Source organism: Chamaea fasciata, unplaced genomic scaffold (assembly GCF_029207755.1).
Source record: "Chamaea fasciata isolate MVZ Bird 193981 ecotype frontalis unplaced genomic scaffold, bChaFas1.0.hap1 SCAF_2, whole genome shotgun sequence".
In the NCBI taxonomy this organism is placed as follows: Eukaryota; Metazoa; Chordata; class Aves; order Passeriformes; family Sylviidae; genus Chamaea; species Chamaea fasciata.
In genome coordinates, this window is record NW_027094087.1 from 102080847 (window position 1) to 102101534 (window position 20688).

The 20688-nt window shown below is 37.1% G+C and overlaps 1 protein-coding gene across 5 annotated transcripts in view; it reads left to right on the forward strand.

The window, feature by feature from the left end:
• Positions 1 to 20688, forward strand: part of CNKSR2 (connector enhancer of kinase suppressor of Ras 2) — a 205389-nt gene that overhangs the window by 59036 nt on the left and 125665 nt on the right. For all 5 annotated transcript variants that reach the window (XM_066176932.1, XM_066176933.1, XM_066176934.1 and 2 more), the window contains exons 4-5: positions 1158 to 1245; positions 15441 to 15482. In XM_066176932.1, the coding sequence (XP_066033029.1) occupies positions 1158 to 1245; positions 15441 to 15482 (130 nt within the window). The remainder of the gene's footprint in view (positions 1 to 1157; positions 1246 to 15440; positions 15483 to 20688) is intronic.

Consider the following 20688-nt stretch of genomic DNA (forward strand, 5'->3'; position numbering starts at 1 on the left):
GCCAACACCCCAAATTCTCCATCTTGCTCTCTATGTATTACTATATACTAAAACCTTAAATCCTAAGTTTTGCACCCTGTGATATCACACACTTCTATTCAAACTACACACCCATAATCCCAATGCTATCACTCAATTTTGGAAGCCTGTTCCATGGCCTCAGGTCAAATGTCGTGCTTGCTTGAGGGTCAGTGCCTTTTAGCACAGAAAGCCTAAAATTCTCAGCCTCCAGGGTTCCAACACCAACTGGGTTTTTTTTTGGTTGGTTGTTTTTTGTTTGTTTGTTTGTTTTTTGGGTTGTTTTTGTTTTTGTTTTGCATGTTTGAAGCAGGGATATTAGGGGCAAGTGCCATCTTTGTGATGCTAATAATGCCTATAAAATCCTCATTTGCAGCACTTATAAAGTCAAGCTCTTGACTCTTCTTAGAGAAAATAACAGTTCTGCCTAGTGTCTGGCTACTTCTTGAATAAAGAAAATAGATCACATATATGAGCTTACAGATTGAGGGGCTTGCAGTCCACAAATCAGATGACTGCCAGCTTCACTAACCAAATCCATTTTAGCGGTGCCTCTAGAAAGCAAGCCAGCTTTCAGGTAGGCAAGCATTTTAGACATCCTAATTTGAAGTTTTTAAAGTACAGGACACCTGTAGGATAGGTCTGTGAATGTTGGATTACACTGTTCATTTCACTAAGCAGTTCTGACTGTGGCGTGTGTGGACATGTTGGATTGTGCTTCCAGCTTAGACTTTGCAGCCACTTCTCAGCATTGATGCATCTCTGGGTTTAAATGCTGTTTCCCTGTCTAGATAAAGATTCTACTTATTCCGAGTTCCTCTACTACTTCCACCAGATATTAGATCAAATCCCAAGAATCCCAGTGAATCAGCCAAAAGTTTTTCTGATCTCATTCACGCACCATTCAGATCACAGGAGGAAGTAAGTGCCTCTGGCTGTCTTTATGAAGGTATTCCCAAACCAATGCAGAAGGCCAGCTGGGCTTCTTCTGGGGGAGTAAAGGCAGTCCAGAAGTAAACTGTTAGAAATAATGCTTTTATAAATGGAATTTCTGAAAGAGGAACTTAAAAACTGCAAGTGGATATATGCTAGCGCTATTCAACTTTTTTCTTTGTTTTTTTTTTTTCTTTTATTTTTAGATCACCTTTTGCTGCTGTCACAGATTATTCAGTAACAAGAAATAATGTCATACAACTGTGTCTGGAGCTAACAACAATAGTACAACAGGTATGAGACAGTCTGCTTAGCAGTTTTATTTTTTCCTGAACTGTAAATGGCTACTAACTTCTTCCCACAATTTGTTTTACACTGGCTATATCTTTGTCCAACCAAAATAAGTGAATACTAGTATTTAGTAAATGCTTTTTAAAAATTCTGTTTTCTGGTTTTACTGAACTAGTTGGTGTTGTGCTGTGTACATGGTTCTGCATATCTCAGCAGTAATATCTTGAGTTCTTTAGTATAATATAATCAGTATAAAATATATCTACTTGATAATTTTCATATTTAATTTCTTCTATTTTGTTATTGAATTTTAATTACCTGTCTAGTTCAAAAGATCTGTATTTTTTGGACTTCAGTAATCCACTCTTTCATAAAGTTTGTATCAGCTGGACACCTGTTGATGCATGTTCCCATGGGGGGGTTAGGATATTTTGACTATATTTTTGTATATATGTAGTATGTAGTTACTGAGAAGCACTTGCTTAATGAGCTTCACTGGGGAGTGCAAACCTGAGAACCTTCCTCATCCTTCTGTGTGTGGGTTAGGTCTGTTGTCTCTGTCTGTCTGTTGTTCTGCTGAACTGTAAAGTCCCTTTGCTGCCAAGCAGAAGTTTGAGGGATTGTTTGTACTTGAGAAGGTAGAGTGGAGAAAAAAATGAGAGTGGGCTAGGTGGGAGAACTGAGGAGACTTCTGGTTTTCACAAACGTCACTCCAAACTAAGAAAAACTAACCTTCTGACCCAGCTTTCCAGACTGGTCATTTTTCACAGTAGCTGTGCCTCACTGTCTTTAGATAGTTTTCAGATGAGGGAACGAGCCACCTGATCAATTTTCATGTGTCCCCTATTAATGAGAAAGTGGGTAAAATAGCAACCAAGCAGTATTTCCCTGGAATTGGGCCAATATCAGTTCATCTTACAAATTCATCCCTATCCCTGATACAGTAGTGAGTAGTTCTTATAATACTTAAAGGTTTATAAAATGTATACAGTCTGTACATTTTTTAATATCTTTGAACTTTTTAAAGACTTTTGTAAAATTTGAAAATAGAACTTCAGTAACTGAGTTCCATCAAGATTTTTTGCGTTGTTTAAGTTACAGTCAATCTTCACTTTTATTAACCAAAACAAAAAAAAAAGATTCTTTAGTTAAGATGAAGAATAAAAAGCACAAAGCTTAAGGTGGCTTGCTTGAATTATTTTGCATGTTTTGAAGCTAATTGTAATATCGTGTTTCTTCATAGAATTAAATAGTACTGGGTTGTGTCCCCCTCTAAATGGATAATGGAACAAAATGACAGTATTGCATCACTCTTATGAGGGTGAAGACTAAGAAAACCTATTGAGTTTCTGTGTTTAAACCTATAAATAGTTAAAAAAGTTGGAGTTAAGAGACTGATTTTGGAATAAAATGTGGGAAGACACATGCTTTGTTTTAACTGTTAAGTTTTCTCTTGTGTGGTGCACATTGCCCAAGGCCTGACAAGCCAGTGTGCAGTGGATATTTGCCAATGAGAGAAGGTCCCTCCGACCACTGCAAGTTATTACTGTAGCCTGCACTAATCATCTGCTTCTATGCAGAGGCTTTATTTTGGCTTAGGTCTTTTTGTCTTAGGTATGAGACTATTTTGATTTTTGCTATCATTTCCTTGCACGCTCTTCCTCTCCTACACATATCTGGCCCTCTGTAGTAATTGAAGGCTGAATTCTGAAGGAATTGAATCTAATTGAAGCATTAGATTTAGATTCGATTTGTGTCAACAGAATTGTTCCAGTCACAAATGCGTATCAGGAAGAGCATGAGAGAATGTCTGGATGGTGTTCATGAAAGTCTTGCTGTTGACTTACATAGTTGGGTTGTTTAGTTTCAGAGAGTGCCAAGAACAACTGGTCCTTTGGAGTGTGCTCATTTTGGTATAGAAAGGTAGCAGTAGCTATACTGATAACTTTTAAGGAACAGAAGATTTCTTGCTTTCTTAGGCAATCTGTAGATAGCTTTTATTATCATTCTCAATGCTCTTATTCTTCAGGAATTCATTAAGGTTTCACTTAAGAAGCTTTCTTTTGAATTGAAACCCTGGAAATCTTGGGAATATCTGAAAAGTCTAATTTTATATTGACTTTGTAAGTTACCAGACAGTTAACGAAAACTTTGTTGCTGAACACACTATTACTTTTATTACTCTTGAATAGTGATCATTAGTAGCCCTCATCACATGTTTTTTACTTTCCTTAAGCAGCTTTCACAATGATTTGCGGTGTTTATTTAGTTTTAAAACCACTGATGTTTCTCTTGCAGCTTTAGTGTCTTGTGGGATTTACTCAGGAGTATGCTCCAGTAGAAGCGTAGCTGTAGGCCTGTAAATACTCCTTTAGAAAAGCTTCACTGCATTTAATTCTCTGCCTAAAGACCTCTTTGAAGAGCTGTGGTGGAGGCAATGCTATGTCACCAGGGTGGAGATGGAGAGCAGTCACTTGGCTGGCATGGATCTGTCTTGCATTGCTGTCACAGGGCACTTCTGACATCAGCTGTCTCACAGCAACTTTTGGAGGTAACCTCAGGTTTTGGATGACACAGGGTGAGAACCTGGGTGATGCAATCTGGGAGGCAGCCAGGATGGAAGATAGCAAAGAGAGACCAAGATAATGCTACACAAATGCACTGTCTGAACTTTATGGGCATCTGTGATTTTGAGCTAAAAGCTGTGCTATAGAGCCCACAGGAGTGCTTCGTGCACTGTTTCAACTGAGAGGCTTGCAACTTTTTTCCCATTTAAAGGCATTTGAGATACAAAAAAGAAAGCATCCATATATCCCTTGCCCAGTGGATGCACTCCCCATCCCAGGGGATATTTCTGTTGGGCTTTTAGTCATGGCTGCTTTTCACATAAAAGATGCTGAAAAGGAGCACAAATTATTTCCTGGACAATGCCCTATTTTTTTATGTCATTGTGGGTTTTGTAATCAGATGGCTGTAAACTGAAAAGTGGAATGTTTCAAATGTTAAGTTTGACTGAGAAACCGAAGTTCAGGCTTGTTTTCCAGTTAAAAGGATAAAATGGAAATTTACCTTCCTAGCTCCCCTGCTCTGACTCAGAATCCAAATGCAGTAATATAAAGTGGTTCTATTCATTTGTTAAGGACAGTATCAAATTCGTGAATGAAAAAGAATAATTAATATCCTGAGTACCAGTCTTACAAATTATCTCTAATATAGCATAAAGTATACTATAAAGTATAATCTTTCTTTTCACAATTCTTCACTTTTGTTTTTAAGTCCTAATTATGAAGGACTCTAAGAACTCACTAAATATAGCTTAAAATTTTAAAATTTCAGGTTATACCAAATTGCTAATTACCTCAGAATCCTTATCTAATAAAATGGTTTTAATAGTTTAGTGGTGTGAAGCTTTGATTGGATCATCATTAAAGCTGCTTTGTGCCTCTAGATTGTAGGGATTTTCAAAGCAACACATGTTTGCTGGAGAAACTTGCATATTAAATTTTAAAGTTTTTGATTTACATTTTTAGCATTATTCTTTCCACCCCAACTTTATTAGCAAATGCTTGCAGAAAAAAAAACTTTGTTAACCTGCTGTGGTAATAATCCCTTCCTTCCCCCCTTTTTTAGATAAACATGCTTCATGATGAGAAGGCCAGATTCTTGAAGTTTTTTTATATATATGCATAGCATGCTGTTTATGCAAAATGCCCCATTTTTGATAAGTGTTCAAGTAAAAGGTAAGTGTACAAGTAGGTAGCCAGATAGGTGTGGGGGAACGTTATAACTAAATAGCTCCCCTTGAAAATAATTCACAGGCAATATCTGCCTATATATACAAAATCAAAAGGGTCTTCATATGAGAGTATTTTAGCTTATTGTAAGTAATGCCGGCAGGAATTCAGGCTCACCTTGTATCCTTCAAGTGCTGCTCTTATGCAAGGTTTTCTGTTGTATAGGTTTCAAAGCAGCTCCCCGTAGTGGTGTTTCAAAATACATAGTGATCTGTGCTGTTGTTCTCTTCACTTTTAAATGTGTAATGCCTGTAGAATGTATATATAATCAAAAATAGAAACCTAAAGGATTGTGGGAAGCACAAAACTATTGTTTGTTTACAAGAAGCTATATCAAAGTAGTTTCAATTTATGCTCTTTAGCAATGTTTTTTTCATAGAAGAGTAGCTTATTTTTCTTAAAGCGCACTTCTGTGGAAAATTTCAGATGTAATTTAATGTAATATAAAAAGTGCCTAAGGTATTTAGCATTGATGCGTTTTTCTGATTCTGGTAGTTTGTTTCTGCTATTTGATTATACAGGTTTTTTTCCCTTGAAATGGCTTACGTGTTTATATATTCTCTTTTGATGTAAGTTTTGAAATGCTTTTTGAAATGAAATTAGGCATGGAATAGATGAAAGATTAAAACATCAATAATAGTCTTTTGGGATGAACCTCTACTAGAACTAATTTGATGACTCATTAGTTGTCATTGACATAGATGCTGTAAAGAGGTATGGGGTTTTCTTCCTAAAGTTGTGTACTGCTGTGTATGTCTGTGATGTGACATTTTCAAAGTAGCTTATGAAGCTGCCACCCTGTAAAGGTGAACTTGTTTTCTTTTCCATTTTCAGGGAAAGTAATTTCTTTTCCTAGGGGATGGAAGGAAAAAAAAAACCCCAAAACCAAACCCACCAAAATACTCAGTGTTGCTTAGTATGTAAAAAACTTAGTGACCAGAAAGCAAAAAATGAGTTGGTATTGGCTTGTTTTGTTATTTTTAGACTTCTTTTTGCTTGCTTGCTTTTCTTCCACATTAATGATTGACAGTCTCTGAACATGGGGGAAAAGTGAAACACAAAGCAGAATAATTTTTGAAAAAAGACTAGTCTTTTTGACAGGGCATATGTTGGTGAACCAGTGCGGCTGTTAAATTTTTCCAGTAAATGGAGCTTGAATGAGTCAAGGTGACAGTGAGGGAGTAAGGGACTATGGAACCCACTCATGGAACCACGTGCAGAAAGTAGCATAAAGTTGGTGAAGACTGAGGTAAAGTGTAGACAGGACAGAAAATATTGGTTTTGTATCTCTTGTTTCCTTTAAACAGAAGTTTTTATTAAACTGATGTAGACACTGTGTCCATGCACACTGAGTGGCATCAGTCTCCATTTGAATAGAGGCACACAGAGGATACGTCATGCTTACTGTGTAATTCTTTATAAATAGTAAATTTCATGATTAATGATGATGTATTGTGTTGATCATATCAGTAGATGTGAAGCCTGAGACTCTGCATTTCTTTCACTTTGGAAACTGATCTCCCTTCACAAAGGCAGGGTAGTCTCTCTAACCTGGTAGAGTGAAGCAAGATTCCATCTCAGTACAGTGAGTTACAGAAACCATGTGTTGCTAAGTAGCTAGTAAGAGCCTTAAGCATAAATAAGTGTAGTGTCTATCTTTATTTCAGGAATGTGTGTGTGTTTGTTTCCTGGAATCCATTACAAGTACCTACATTTCAGATGATCCAATATGAAACATTGAAGTTGTAGCTGAGCCTGGAATGCTGTCTGCCTAAATATTACTAGTTTTTTCCAGTTCAATTAATTAGATTTTTTTCTATTGGCAAAAAACCACCTAGACAAATATAAAACATGAAATATTTTGCTGCAGTTGTACTTTTAAAACCAGAATTATTTACCATGACAGTATTAGAGGTAAAGCAGAACTGAAAAATTAAGAAGTTATTTACCTCTGAATTGTCTTGGAACTGACACTGAAAACTTAAGAACTGCACAATACATTGTGCTACAAGCTCTATCTTGCATGCCAATAATAAAATAGTTTTGAATGCATGAGGCTGATTTAGAGGTGTGGGAAGTGTTTTGACTTTGTTTTTTTTCCTTTGGATGGACTATTTTTTCATCAATTCCAATCTCTCATCTGTTGATGGTTTCAGTGGATTTTTTTTGCCTGCTGAAAATGTCACCAAGTAGAGAAATCATCTGAGCAGCTGAAATTTGACTTAGACCATGTTAGCACTTGGATTCTGCAGGATATATGAGCAAGTATCAGTGATTTTAGTTGGTGGTGAAATATTGGCTGTCGTTTCTGACTGAATGGTGTACTAGCTCATTTTAGAAACAAGGAAGAGGTGTAACTCTCTACATGCAAAGTAAGAATTAATATGTGACCAGATCTCTAAGGAAAGCAACATGATGTCTTTCACAGAAGGGAGAAATAATTGGAAATGGAAAATTACTTTGGAAAGATAGAATAACAGATCTTAGTGTACCCATTGCATCTCTCTTAATCCAGCAGGCAATTTTTCCCAGTAGTTGCTTGGTCTGTGGGTGATTTATGTAACTTGTATTAAATTTCTGCATTAAGTATTCTGTTACTATGGTGATAGGTGCCACTCCACACAGATTGTTTAAATAAAATTAAAGCAATTCTTTGTACTCAGTAAGCTGGGTAATTGCTATTAGTTTGTACACAAGGGTTATGAACTTATAGTACTGCAGGTTTATTGCATTTTCAGGGAAAGGCTTTAGACTTCTAAAATGTGTACGTAGGTTGGATAAGAAACGACCTTTTTTGTAGCATGTATTTAGTAGCTTGCATTGTATTTTCCCAATAGAGATTTTTTCCTTTTCCTCTTACTATGATGGCTGCTCACCATTCTGCTTTCTCCCACCTCGCTCAGTTCTTATGCACATTTCCAAAGGGGGAGGACAGAGCGGGTTCTGCAGGTTCAAATGAGTTCTGGTTTCAGTGTGGAGGGGAAGGCAATTAATTATAATAGAATGAGGATGCTAGAGACCCAGTGGTAAGAAACTGCAAGAACTGAATAACTGGAACATAAGTGCAAAGGAAAGCAAATATTTCTGAACGGCAGTGGGAATAAAATCGACAGGATTTGTGTGGGAAGCGAAGAGGAGTTGAAAATGGCACCCAGGTTGTGAGCTTGTGGGACATAAGGTGGTGGAGCTGTTGACAGAGATAGGGAAAGAAAGGGGGAACAGGGAGCGTTTGGGAAGAAACGTGATTTCAGCTCTTCAGCATCCTGTGTTAGGGCTGGTGGCAAATATCCAGAAGGAGATTCTGAACTGCAAATGTGAACAGAAGGGCTGAGAGATCTGTGACTCATCTGCACTGAGATGATAATTAAAGCAGCATGATTTTAGGAGGCTGCTGAGCAATAGGGAGGAGGTTGCAAAAAAGGGGAGAGTTGAGGATAGAGCTCCCTGAGACTGTTGCAGTTGAAATAGCCATAATGGAAGACCTTTTGAGCAGCCCAGTGGAAAGAAAGTCATGGAAATAGCATATTTTGGGAGGGTTACTTAGAAATACAGTGTAGATTTTAACAGTGTATGTGTAATTTCAAAAATTAATTTTGTGTGGCAGTAGCCAAGGGTTACCTGTGCAAGCACTGGGTGTTGTATAGCTTAAAGGAGCTTGCTATTGCATTTTAGTTAGGTAAGAGGCAGAAGAAAGGTCTTTCCTTTCCCCCTCTCTCTGTTCCAAACATTTATAATTTTCAGTGTTCCCAAGCCACATACCTTTTGTATCCAATGCCTTGCTAGACCTCTTAAAATATAAGATGAGGCAAAAGCACATCAGGAAACTGCAGACTGTGTCATGCTCTTTATTTCTTAGCATGTTGCCAGAGGAGAATGTTATCTGCTTACCTGCTTCTGTAGCTTTTAGGGCATTTAAGTTTTCTTGTTCTTTGTCCTTTTAAAGGGGGGTTGGAGAAGGGGGTTGAACAGAGCTGTATATCTGCCAGTTTGTATTCTATTTTTCCAGTAATTACCCAGACATACTTGTAAATCACGGTCTAAGCAGGGTTCCATAATATCCATCAGTTTCTAATCATCATGCTCTCCAGAACACAGCATTTTGTCATATCCAACCACAGCCAACTATATCCAGGGCTTCTTGAAAAGCAGGTTGAGGTGGGTGATTCCCCCACTCTGTTCTTGTGAGACCCCACCTGCAGTGCTGCATCCAGCTCTGGGACCTCCATGTAAGAAGGATGTGGATCTGTTGGAATGACTCCAGAGGGCATCATGAAGATGATCAGGGAGCTGGAGTGCCTGTGCTATGAAGACAGGCCAAGTGAGTTGGGATTGTTCAGCCTGGAGAAGAGAATGCTCCAGGGAGGCCTTATAGCACCTTCCAGTGCCTAAAGGGGGCTACAAAGGAGCTGGAGAGGGACTTTTCACAAGGGCATGTAGTGATAGGACAAGGGGGAATGGTTCAAACTGAAAGAGGTCAGTTTTAGATTAGATATTGGGAAGGAATTCTTTAATGTGAGGGTGGTTAAGCACTGGCACAGATTGTCCAGAGGAGTTGTGGATGCCCCATCCCTGGGGCAAGTCCAGACTGAATAGGGCCCTAAGCAACTGGGTCTGGTGGGTGCTATCCCTGCTTATGGCAATGGTATAGGAACTAGATGATCTTTAGAGTCCCTTCCAGCCAAAACTGTTCTAGGATATCATTTAAGTCTACTGTTTCAAAGCTGTCATTGTTTATTACTGCCATCAGTTCTATTAGATATATTTTCCATGTATTTTCTAATTAGTGCAAGGCTAAATGAACTCAACCTGTCTTACCCTTGTACCTGTTTGGAAACTATGTACCAGTGTCTTTGTCCGTGAAAAGTGATGAAGGATTATAATGAATGAAAGTGCACTAAAGGTTATAAAACTTTTGCTACCTTCATGTGTTGGCCAAATTTTAGACTTTGTCATCATTATTGTTGAGAACTTCTGAGGGAACCTTTGGTCATGATTCCAGCAAACCTGTCTTGTGGCTCTCTTGCTATAGCTGAATTGGGCAAAATTCAAACCAAATGAGCCCTTCAAGAGCCAGTGGCATAAATTCCCCAGAGCTAGGGACACTTAAACAGGTGCCTCAAAGCCAGAACAACTTACTTTGCAGTACTGAGGCTGAAGGGGCTGGAAGTTATGATCTGGGCATTCTCAGGTTAATTATTTTTTATTGTTGCTAAGTAGCAAGACAGATCATCCATTTGACTTACACTGCTATTAAAGTATTCTGTTACAGTTTTAATCAATTTGAGAAGCAAAGGGATTTAAAGGATGGTTTGGCTTAATTCCAACCAATGGCTACATTGCTCAAGAGAGTTTTATGCCAAAGGTTTGGCAATTCATGAGAATCTGAACCCCCTTTTAAGCAATCATGTAATTCATTATTTTTGTTACAAATAGAAAACTGGAGTTGCATAGCTTAGAATATTTTGCATGACTTGAAAAACAATGGTGACAACAATTCTATCAGACACTTTTTTAAGCAGTATGTAAAATATAGCTGGTGCCCTCTTAGAACTAGACATGGAAGATGAGTGGGATTTCTCATGCATTTTTCAGGTAATTTGACTACCATTTTTAAAATGGTGTTCCTAACACAATTACCTACGTTTTTATGTGCAACATTCACAAATGTACACATATCCGTTGGCTTCCTGTAAATTCAGTTGGACTGCAGAGAAAAATAAATGAAAAATAAGTGAAGAAGCACCACCACCAAGCATCATAAAAGCTACCCAGAGAATTAATGATTTAATGGCAAGCTCTTGCTCTTCACAAATTGCTTCAGTTGAATGGATCACACAACCTGCTTTTTTAGGCAGTGCTACTATCATGTGAATTTACAAAGGACATTTTTGGGTTAATTTGGTACCTGAAAATTGTGACATTTGGGTTTGTTCCTGAAAATCATGTAGTCTGCTTCTGTATGAGTTCTGCCTAGAAATTTGTCTTGCCTTATAGGAGAAAATAAATTAGGATGACTACATATACATGAGCAACTAAGGCATTCTGCTGAGCAAGCAAATACAATGAAAGGAGTCCATGCCATCTCTTGGGTGCTCTGAGATTTAATGCATATATTTCTGTATTTCTCCCTTTTTAAATCCATTAACTATTTCTACGTATTTGTTTCATTTTCTGAACTAGCATTTTATTCTGAAGTAAAGTTATGGAGTTGACAGGAATGTAAGACTGCCAAGAAGAGTGCAGTGCATCAGCTGCCTGGAATACATGGCAAAACCGTGAATAATAATAATAGTTGTAGTAGTGGTAATAATGATGGAGAGTTTTAAGATTATAGCCTGCAAGTATTCTGAGGGAAGTGTTTGACAGGTAATTGCAATAGGTAATTTGACAGGCTGCCGACTTGGACTTGTAAACCAGATCATATAGATGCAAAAATAGAAATGTTTTCTGCAAAAAGATGCAAAAATAAAAAAAGTTTTCTGCAAAATATTTACCCCACAGTTATAGTTCTGGAAAACTGCATGAACATTTTTTATCTGAGGGATATGGGAGCAGTAGGGTGAGTTGGCAGGTTGTTTGTATTCTTCGCATTTTGAGTTGAGATTTAATCAATGAGGGTGCAAAGAAAACAACAAGAAAAATACTAGTGTAATTAGCTGATCCCATTTCCCACTTCTGTGAGATACTAAGACAATTGTTTAGAAAGAGGGTGGTAGTACTGAGGATAGAAGAAAAAAACAAGGAAATATAAAGCATCAGAAACACTGCTTTTGAAAACAAAAAAAAAGTCCCCAGGTATTTGTATTTTATATATATGCTCAAACAAATCATATCTGATTTGTTTGAGCAATGTCTGGGGTGGGCTGGGTGAGATGTGTACATTTGCTGTGTTGTCACCAGTCAGTGCTGTCTGAGTCAGTGGATATAATTTAAACATCCTTAGTAGTTATTCCTTACGACATTACGGCAGGATCTGTGCAGATACAACTTAAAACTTTTTTTGTAGAGACCATGTGAAGTTTTGGTTATGAAGGTCAGAACTTCTGGAAAAAATAAGCAATGCCTCTCAGTTACAGTGTAGTGTAGGTCTTGCTAGTCTTAAAAATAGGTTTTGAAATTGTACTGGGATTGAAAATGCAGAACCATCTCCTTGATTTTTTTGGTTTGATCTTGCTGCTTTTATCTTCCTCCCTTATTGTTTTTTTGTTTCTTTTTTTTTTTTTTTTCTTCCAGTTTTGGAGCTCTAGTTTCTCTTTCTTTTAGATTTTAGCCTAGTTCCAGCTGGATGACAGAGATCCCTTTTGCTGTTTTTATGCAAAAGTCAGAACTGGAAAGAGTGCTCATGAAGATCTGATATTAGTCATAAAGTTGTTCCATCATATTTGCCTTTTATTTCTCTCCTTTCTCTTGTGGATATACTCTACCTTTTTTGTCCCTTAAACTAGTAGTGGCCAGTATTCTACTACATCTTCAGGAAATGTAAATTAACAAAACTTCCTTTTTTTTGCTTTATTAACAATGTGTGTCAATAATGTTTTAGAAAATAATACAAAATTAGAAGATAACCTTACAGTGTTTCAGCTGAAGTTTTGTTTGGTTGGTTAGGTCATCACATAGCCTAGCTATGCTTACAGCGTGCAGTGAATATATATGCAAAGTTCAGAGAATAAACAGGTAGAAGTAATACATCTCCTTGCTGTAACTGTGCCTTTCAGTTCAGGGATAATCACAGTATTGGTTTAACTAAGTGAATAGCAAAATTTTAGCTTGTGTAGGAGTAAAGCATGGTTGCAGATTTTTGTGTGTGTTCTTACTTTTCTAAAGTAGAAAAAAAGTTGATGTTAAACTTGCATATGATCTGTTTCTTACCTTAATTGCAATGTTTTGATACCCTAGTTAAACAGATATTAAAGAAAATCTTTCAGGAGTAAGATATAGGCTTGTATGGAAGAAAAAGACATTATCCAGGTGTGGGTGGTATGCTACTAAGAATAAAAATTTATTTCTAATTGCACAGTTAGAGACTTTTTTATCGTTCTCAAGTGCTTTAAGCTCTTTTTAGGTGAAGCGAAATGGGTATGAAAAAGCAATAGCTGTAAATGGTAAAGGCTCCCAGTAATAAGCAGTCAGCCTGCCATTCCCAAGGGGTGTTTGTGGAGGGTGGACACAGTTGTCTTCAGCCCTTGCTTAAAGATAAAGCACAGGGCAGCAAAGGGGAAATAAACCCTTCCCTGTGAGAGAAAGTGGCGTGTGGCTCTTGCTCCTGGGCTCATTCAGAAGCAGACTCAGCCCTCATCTGCAGGGATGGCTGCAGGAAGTGGAAACAAGCTGGAGGGATCAGCTTGGTGACCTTTCCCTAGGTTCCTTTGAATCCTAGACTTCAGGGCTGCTCTGGGGTATGCCATCATGGTTCTTGACATTCCTGCACATTTCCCAAAGTTCATGCTTGAATTATGTTTAGCTGGATCTCATTCATGTATGAAGAAAGTGTATTTTGGAATTGTTTTTTGTACCTAGGCATTGTATTTGCTGTCCTCCAGTCTTTCTGTCTTTTATGGTTTACTGAACTGTTAATTTTTCTCTTGCCTGAATGTGAAGATGTAGTTTCAACAATCTGCTGTTGCTGTGTTATGAACTTGTTTAGCAATTCCTCCACCCAGACCCTGGATTTGTACGGAATCGTGTTGAGGAGGGAAATTCAGGGTGAATCTATTCATAGACAGGATGCCTGAGAAATTTTCCACTTGTTTTATTATTTTTTGTGGATTCTGAATATTTTAATTTTTCACAAATAGTCTTGGTTTGTCAGAAAAAAAGCATATTTCTTTAACTTCCTTCATGATCGTGGGAGAGTTTCAAATTCGAGGACTTAGCAGTATTTCTCTGTTATTCATTGCTTTCTAGTTTGTAATAAACCCCTACAGCATTTGAGAATCCAGGATCCTCCTTCCCTTAGTAGTGAGACTTCTCAAACAGTATTCTCTTTAAACTGAGTGTTTAAACTTATAGTAAACTCTTCCTCTTACCAATGATATTATTATGTCTGCTTAAAACCACTTTTTTCCCTTTAATATAAATGTTGAAATCTCTTCCTGCTATTTTTGCAAAATGATTCATGAGTAACCATGCAGAAAATAGATGTATCCAGATTGAAAATGTTACATGCCCTCCCACATATAACAATGAAATGTGTGTTTTGCTGCTGAGATTGCAAATACTTCATTGATGTCTGCATATAATTAATTAAATGTGTTAGATTTTCTTTCTGGCTGTACTTCCTGGCAAATGTTTCCTGAATGCCAACAGCTGTTAATAGGAAAATACTCCCTGATGAACCTGCTACTTCTGCATAGGTGCCTTTATAAAAAGCTTTAGAACACATTAGCTTTTCTTGCCTGAGTAACACTTGAAGTGTTTCATGGATTAAAAGTTCTTTTTTTTTTTTTTTTTTTTTTTTTTTTTTTTTTTTTTTTTAACATATGCATATAAAAAAGTTGGTTTTCTAGCAGGATAAATTGATTTTAAAATGAGACTTGAAACATGAAAACAGTCACATTTTTCATCTGGTTGGGTACATAGGATAGAAAGCATCTGTTCTAAACAGAGTTTGCACTAATTACCACAAAGTTACTGCACCTGCATGAACTTAAGAGTGGTTCTTTCACCAATATTGGTTGTTTTTCATGTGCTCTCTGCCTTGGTAATTCCATTTCCTTATATCCACTGAGATTCTGGCCTGTCAGGGAAGCGTTTGCATTCCCAGCCTCCCATCTGTTGGGGTTGCATATGGGAGCTGCCTCCCATGCTGCATGAGGTAAGGGGAACGCACCCGCAGTCCCAGCAGGCTGGGTGTACCTCAGGTTTCCTGTGTGCTTTGTATGCGGGGGGTTTCTCCTCCCTCCTGTTCAGGGTGTTATAAACAACCAACTCCTCTCCCCTCCCCCCATCAAGGTGTTCCTCCCCTTCTTCAGCAGTGTGCGGAAGTATCAGTTCAGCTCAGCAGGAATTGTTCATCTCAGTCACTGAAGGCTGTTGCTGGTATCTGTTTTCCAATGTTACCATTAGAAGCAGGTCATTTTTGTACATGCTCAGGGGTGGCTGGTGGAAGGCACTTGTGTGGTGGACATGTGACTGGTACGTGCCAAAAGCATGTAAAGTGGAGAGAGTGTTGTCTGTCTCAAGGAAAGAAGCAAGTAGAACTAGTGAATAGATACAAACATTTACCAGTACTTCCTTTCCTTTCACTGGTAGCTTCACACTTTCTTTCCATTCTGTCTTAAGTCTTTGAAATATTTTGTTTCATCCTAAAGACTTTTCAATTCAGTTGAATTCTTTTAAGGATAAGTCAAGGAAGGGAAAATGATTGGACCAATTTAACCTGCTTTTTCTGCTTTACTTTTTCAGGATTGCACAGTGTATGAAACTGAGAACAAAATCCTTCATGTGGTGAGTACCATTTGGATTTCCGATAACCAAGTTTGTACAGACCACATAGAATTTTAGAACTGTGTGTTTTGTGCTTTTTGTATGCAGTGCCAATTTGATAACTAAATACACTGGGTATGACTGTGTGAATTTATGGAGCTACTTGTGAGTAGGTCAAGAGCTTTTGAAAAGGTTTGTGTTTGTCTGGCTCAGGCCTGTCTGTTCTTTGTAAACCATGATCAGACGAGTGATGTTTTAAAAAAGCAATTTTTTGAGAGAAAAATGCTTGCTAGGCTCCTATGAAATAATTTATGTTTGTTTTAGTGATATAGCTTAATTTATACATCTTTATTCTTCATAGGAGCCTGGAGATAGCTTAGTGATAGGAAAATTAATGCAATGTTTCCTTTTGAATTCTCAGCGTAAATACAATAGTCTCTTTTGAGAATTTTAGTGCTATTTATGGTAAATAAAGCAGATGAAAGTTATCAGGGCATCAGAAATCATGAAGAGTTTGAAAGGCTGGTGCATAGAAAGTCAAAAGCTAGAGTAAACCTTGTCCGAGAGCTGCACCCAAATTTTAGGTATTAAATTGTGTTTCATGTTGGGGCTGAGCTTTAGTGAGTATTAAGTTAACCCACAACTTGTTTCTAAGTTAGAAGTGAAGATAATAATATAAGTAATGAATTAGTTTAATTTATTTCACATTCAGGTAGGTTTTGATATCTTACTGTTCTTATTAACAGAGCTTAAGCTGGAAAATACAGCATTTCTTTAGGTGAGCTTCACAGTAAATGTTGAAATACTTCTTTTTTGTTATTTGTTTTATTCATAGTGTACCCATATGAAATGCTTGGCAGGCTGAATTCTGTAAGCTTTTGATGCTTTGGTTTCACAGTGATGTGGAATAAAAAGTCTCCTTGTATTTTTATGTTTCACTGACATTTTTTCAGGTGTGAGACATAAAGAATTAGCAAATTTAGTGGGGCTGACATCGTCATTTATTCTAGGTCAACCTCTGCAAGTATTTAAGTAATGAAGTCTTATTACATAATCTTGGCAAAATTTGAAGTGCTATTGAATTTAAAATCTGTATATATAGCCTGGTTCTCAAAGCATGCTTGTTGTCTGCTGTAAGAGCTGAGAATCCTGGAATCTTCTATATATACTATATACCTTTTACAAATTGGCAGAAAAGATTGTAAAGGAAGCTGCCAGAGTTTAGAACTGAGGAAGCATCACTTTGTGCAGTCATCAACAGACAGTTTTGAAGAAACCAAGAGGGATTAATTTAAGATACATAAGTGCACAGAATGAAGACAGGTTTCAAAAGTTATCTTACATCATTCAGACTTTTGTAGGTTTATTTCTTTAGTCTGCAGTAACTTCTTTGTGGTCACAGGTGGACATAGGTGTAAGTGTACCTTCTGTGATCACTGCTCAAGCTTGAAAGGAAACATGAGCATGAACAGAGCCTTGAATGTCTTAGTGAAGCCGTGGGTTAAAAATGACCCTACGTCGATTATACATGACTGTATGGATAATTACATGACATACTTGACATACATGACATACTTGGATGATTTCTGACCATGTGGCATATCAGCTGATCAGTGGGATTTGATGGGGAAAGGATGACCAAACGCAGCTGGTGAAAGAGGTAAATCTGTGACTAAATAATTAAACACTGGCATTTGAGATCATATTTTCAGTTTGAAAGGTAGTTTTTTACATGGGCAGATGCAAAGGTTGATGATAGAATTGAAATTGAAAGCAGTCACAGTTCGCTCTAACCCTTTTCCTTGGAAGACAGAAAAAGGTGTTGTGGGTTTAGCCCCTTAGACAATCTGAAGGGAGCAATCCAACACTAAAAATAAGGTTCTCTGATACAAAAAGAAAGCAGTAAATTGTGGAAAAAGCATAGAAGGAACCTTGAGTAAGAAATACTGGGAGAGCTACGGAAGATTGAGAGGACATGTGCACAGATACTGTGGGAGAGAAAGTAAATTCTCTCTTTTTAAATTCCAAGATCACACTCTTCCAAGTCCATTTTCAGAGTCCATTTCCCATCTGAAGTGACATTTGACCAGCATCCCATCCAGCTGCCTTTGAATGATCAGATACAAACAGAGCTGTATTTGCTGAGGTGACTTAGATATGAAGTTGAATTCAAACCTCTGGGCTCATCCCATGCTATTTCATGTACCACTTTCTCTTCATGACACAAGGAAATAAGTTTCTCAAAAAAGTGAAAGGAAATCATTAACAATCAATTAGCATTTCATGCTATTAGCATAAGGAAATCCTTATTGCAAGGTATTGTTCTTGCTAAAGATTGAAGTCAAATTTTAAGAGATCCTTCTCACATAAGTAAAATAGAACTGGAGCAATATAAATGGAAAAAATATAACTTTGAGGACAATTGTGTGCTCTTACTTGTCAGGACGCCAAGATATTTACCACCTTAGGAGCATACCGTTGGATCAAAGCAGTAGATTTTTGTGTTCTGGGTTGAACATCTCCATTGTCCATGGAATGAAAAGGGTTTTTTTTTTTGACTCGTGCTGTGGTTCAAGGGCTGGAGCTCTGTAAGCACAGATCTCCTGTGGGGATGCTGCCCTGTTTCCCCGGGAGTGAGCCAGCTTTGTGCCAAATCAGGGAGCAAGAGGATGTGTGACCATCCTTCTGCTATTGAACGGCATACAAGGAAACCTCCAAAGTTAACCCTTCCCTGAGTCTTCGTGGCTTCCTCTAAAGCACAGTGCAGTAGGCACAATCCTCAAATAAATGACTGATTAGACTGCTTTAATTAGGTAAGGCCAAAAAATAGCTCACGTGCTCATATTCTAACAGCACTATTTTTTTTTTTTTTTTGAAAAGCAAATGAATGCCTCTTTCCTTCAGAAGTGACAGTGTGGGTGTACATGTGGATATTGCTGAATCACCTTGTCCACAGATAGCGTGTTTCAATGTCAGTTAATGTATTCACATGATAGCTTTTTGGGATTTTCATTTTAGGAAGTGGTATTTTGTGGAAACTCTATGGCTTCAGCTTGTATTCAAGGAAGAAATATTTTTGTTTGCTCCAAGCAATTTGAGTTTTGAATGCTTTAAAAAGCATTTTGATTGTCATTTATATTAGGTTAGGCAGTGAACTAGTCTGTGTTATTTAAGTAAACACGTAAAATGTCTCTAAAGGAAAAAGGTCTGAGTGAAAAATTGTGAAGTTTTAAGATGAAATTACCTACTTGAACTTGTTTGTTTCTTCTAAATGCAGTTTCAAAGTGTGTCTGGGGAAAAATGTCTTTTCTATAATTTTTTTGTCCTAGAATTGTAGGAGTGTTGAAAAAATTAATTTAAAGACAACTACATTTCTTAAAGTTTTGGGGTTTTTTTTCTGTGACTTCATTCACAGAAACACTTGGGTTTTGTGAAATAAGAAGCGTAAAACCACATAGGAATAATGTGTTGGGTTTTGCTCATTAAAATTCTGAAATATTCATGAATAAAGAGAAATACTTCCTATTTCTGCCACTTCATTTCTCAGTATGATTTTTCCAGGGTAGCTTTCACTAAGTAAGCATGTAATAAATAAGTAGTTAAATAATATTAATAATAATTTCCTGATATAAACAGAAAGGAAATAGCACTAGAAAATAATACCAACAGAAATAGATGGCATTAGAAATTATTAATTTCAGAATAGCTTTAATAATACATGGGGCCTAAATCAGAAAGGATAAGCCATAGGTGTGGTACTGGCTTCAAAACTGAAAATTAGTGTGCTCTTGCTAGTTCCTGTTTAGAATCTTTTTATTGATTTAACTTGAGATGATAAAGTATTTGGAAAACTGCTCAGCTTAAAAGGCTATCAGTATATATCTGCTTATTTGGGGAATTACATGTTAATCATTGCAAAATTCTGACTGGAGCTTTAAAATACTTGAAGAATAATTCGTTGATTCCATCCAGCTGTTCAAGGCTGTATTTGATGGAAATACCCAGTTCAAATTAATCCATGTGAAGCAGTAGAGTATTAAAGGGAGAGCAAAGCTAGAAGAACTAATTATAGAAAGTAGAAGCCAGCTTCCAGTCAGTTTAATAATAAGTTTTAACTGAAAAATTTAACTAATTTTTCTTTTAACTTTTTTTAGTTTAATTCCATAAGAAAAAAAGTCTTTTCTTAATGAGTTTCACCTTTTTAAAATTAGGCTGCATTTTTTGCAAACAGAAGATAGAATTTTTTTTGAGTTGAAAAACTGTAAAAAGTGATTTGCAGAGGGAAGGTAATATTCAGAAGTTTTTTCAAAAGCAAATGAGCTATGTAAATTTAAGAAGAGTTACTAAGTTGAAAAAGAGAAAACAAGCAGTGGATCAGAATGTTCTTTTTTTCAAGAGGCTTATTGAAACCACTGTGATGATAATTTGCTCCTGCCCACTATATCTGAATATTTGTTGTAGAAGTATAATGAACTAAAAATACATTGTCAAAATTATCATTTTTATAGTCTTAAAAAAAAAGAAAAAGGAACCACCTTCTGCCTTTCAGGAGTCTATGCCTTGTAAATTGAACTTAACAAGCTTCAGTTTAATAGAATCTTCCCTTTTTGCAGCCAAAAGTAGATGCGGTTCACTGTTTAAAATTCACATATGCACCAGTGCTTGTTCAGGCCCGCTCGGTTTTAAGACTGCTGGAGTTACAGATGCGTTCTGTACAATGTAACAATTATTTTGGACTAAAATTAATCGGTTAATAATTGTTTGGGTTGGCTTACATTAATTAATTGGACTTTATTCGTTTTGGACAGCTGTAACTAACTAAACTAACAGACTGAGCTTAACATTAACATGGACATTTTTTCTTACTGTTAGTCTTGAAAATCCGTATGTCTTACTGGTATCCTATTCCTCACTCAAATGCCAAGGTGAGGGTGCTGATGAGGGAGGCTAGTGCTTTTCTTGTCCTCAGTCCTGGGAACATGTTTGAGGCAGGATGTTTTAGTATTGCAAATATTTGGCAAGACAGATTTTGAACTTGGTCACTAGGCGGGATAAAAAGAAGGACAGAGACAAACCTAAGTCTGTTTGCTTGATCAGAAATGCTTGGTGACCCTAGAACTGCCCAAGTTGAACAGAGAGTGGATGGACACGTTGAAGAAAGGGCCCTGAAGCTGTCCATAGGTTCTTCACTGTGCTGCAGACATCTTCCCAGCACAAACTGAAGTAG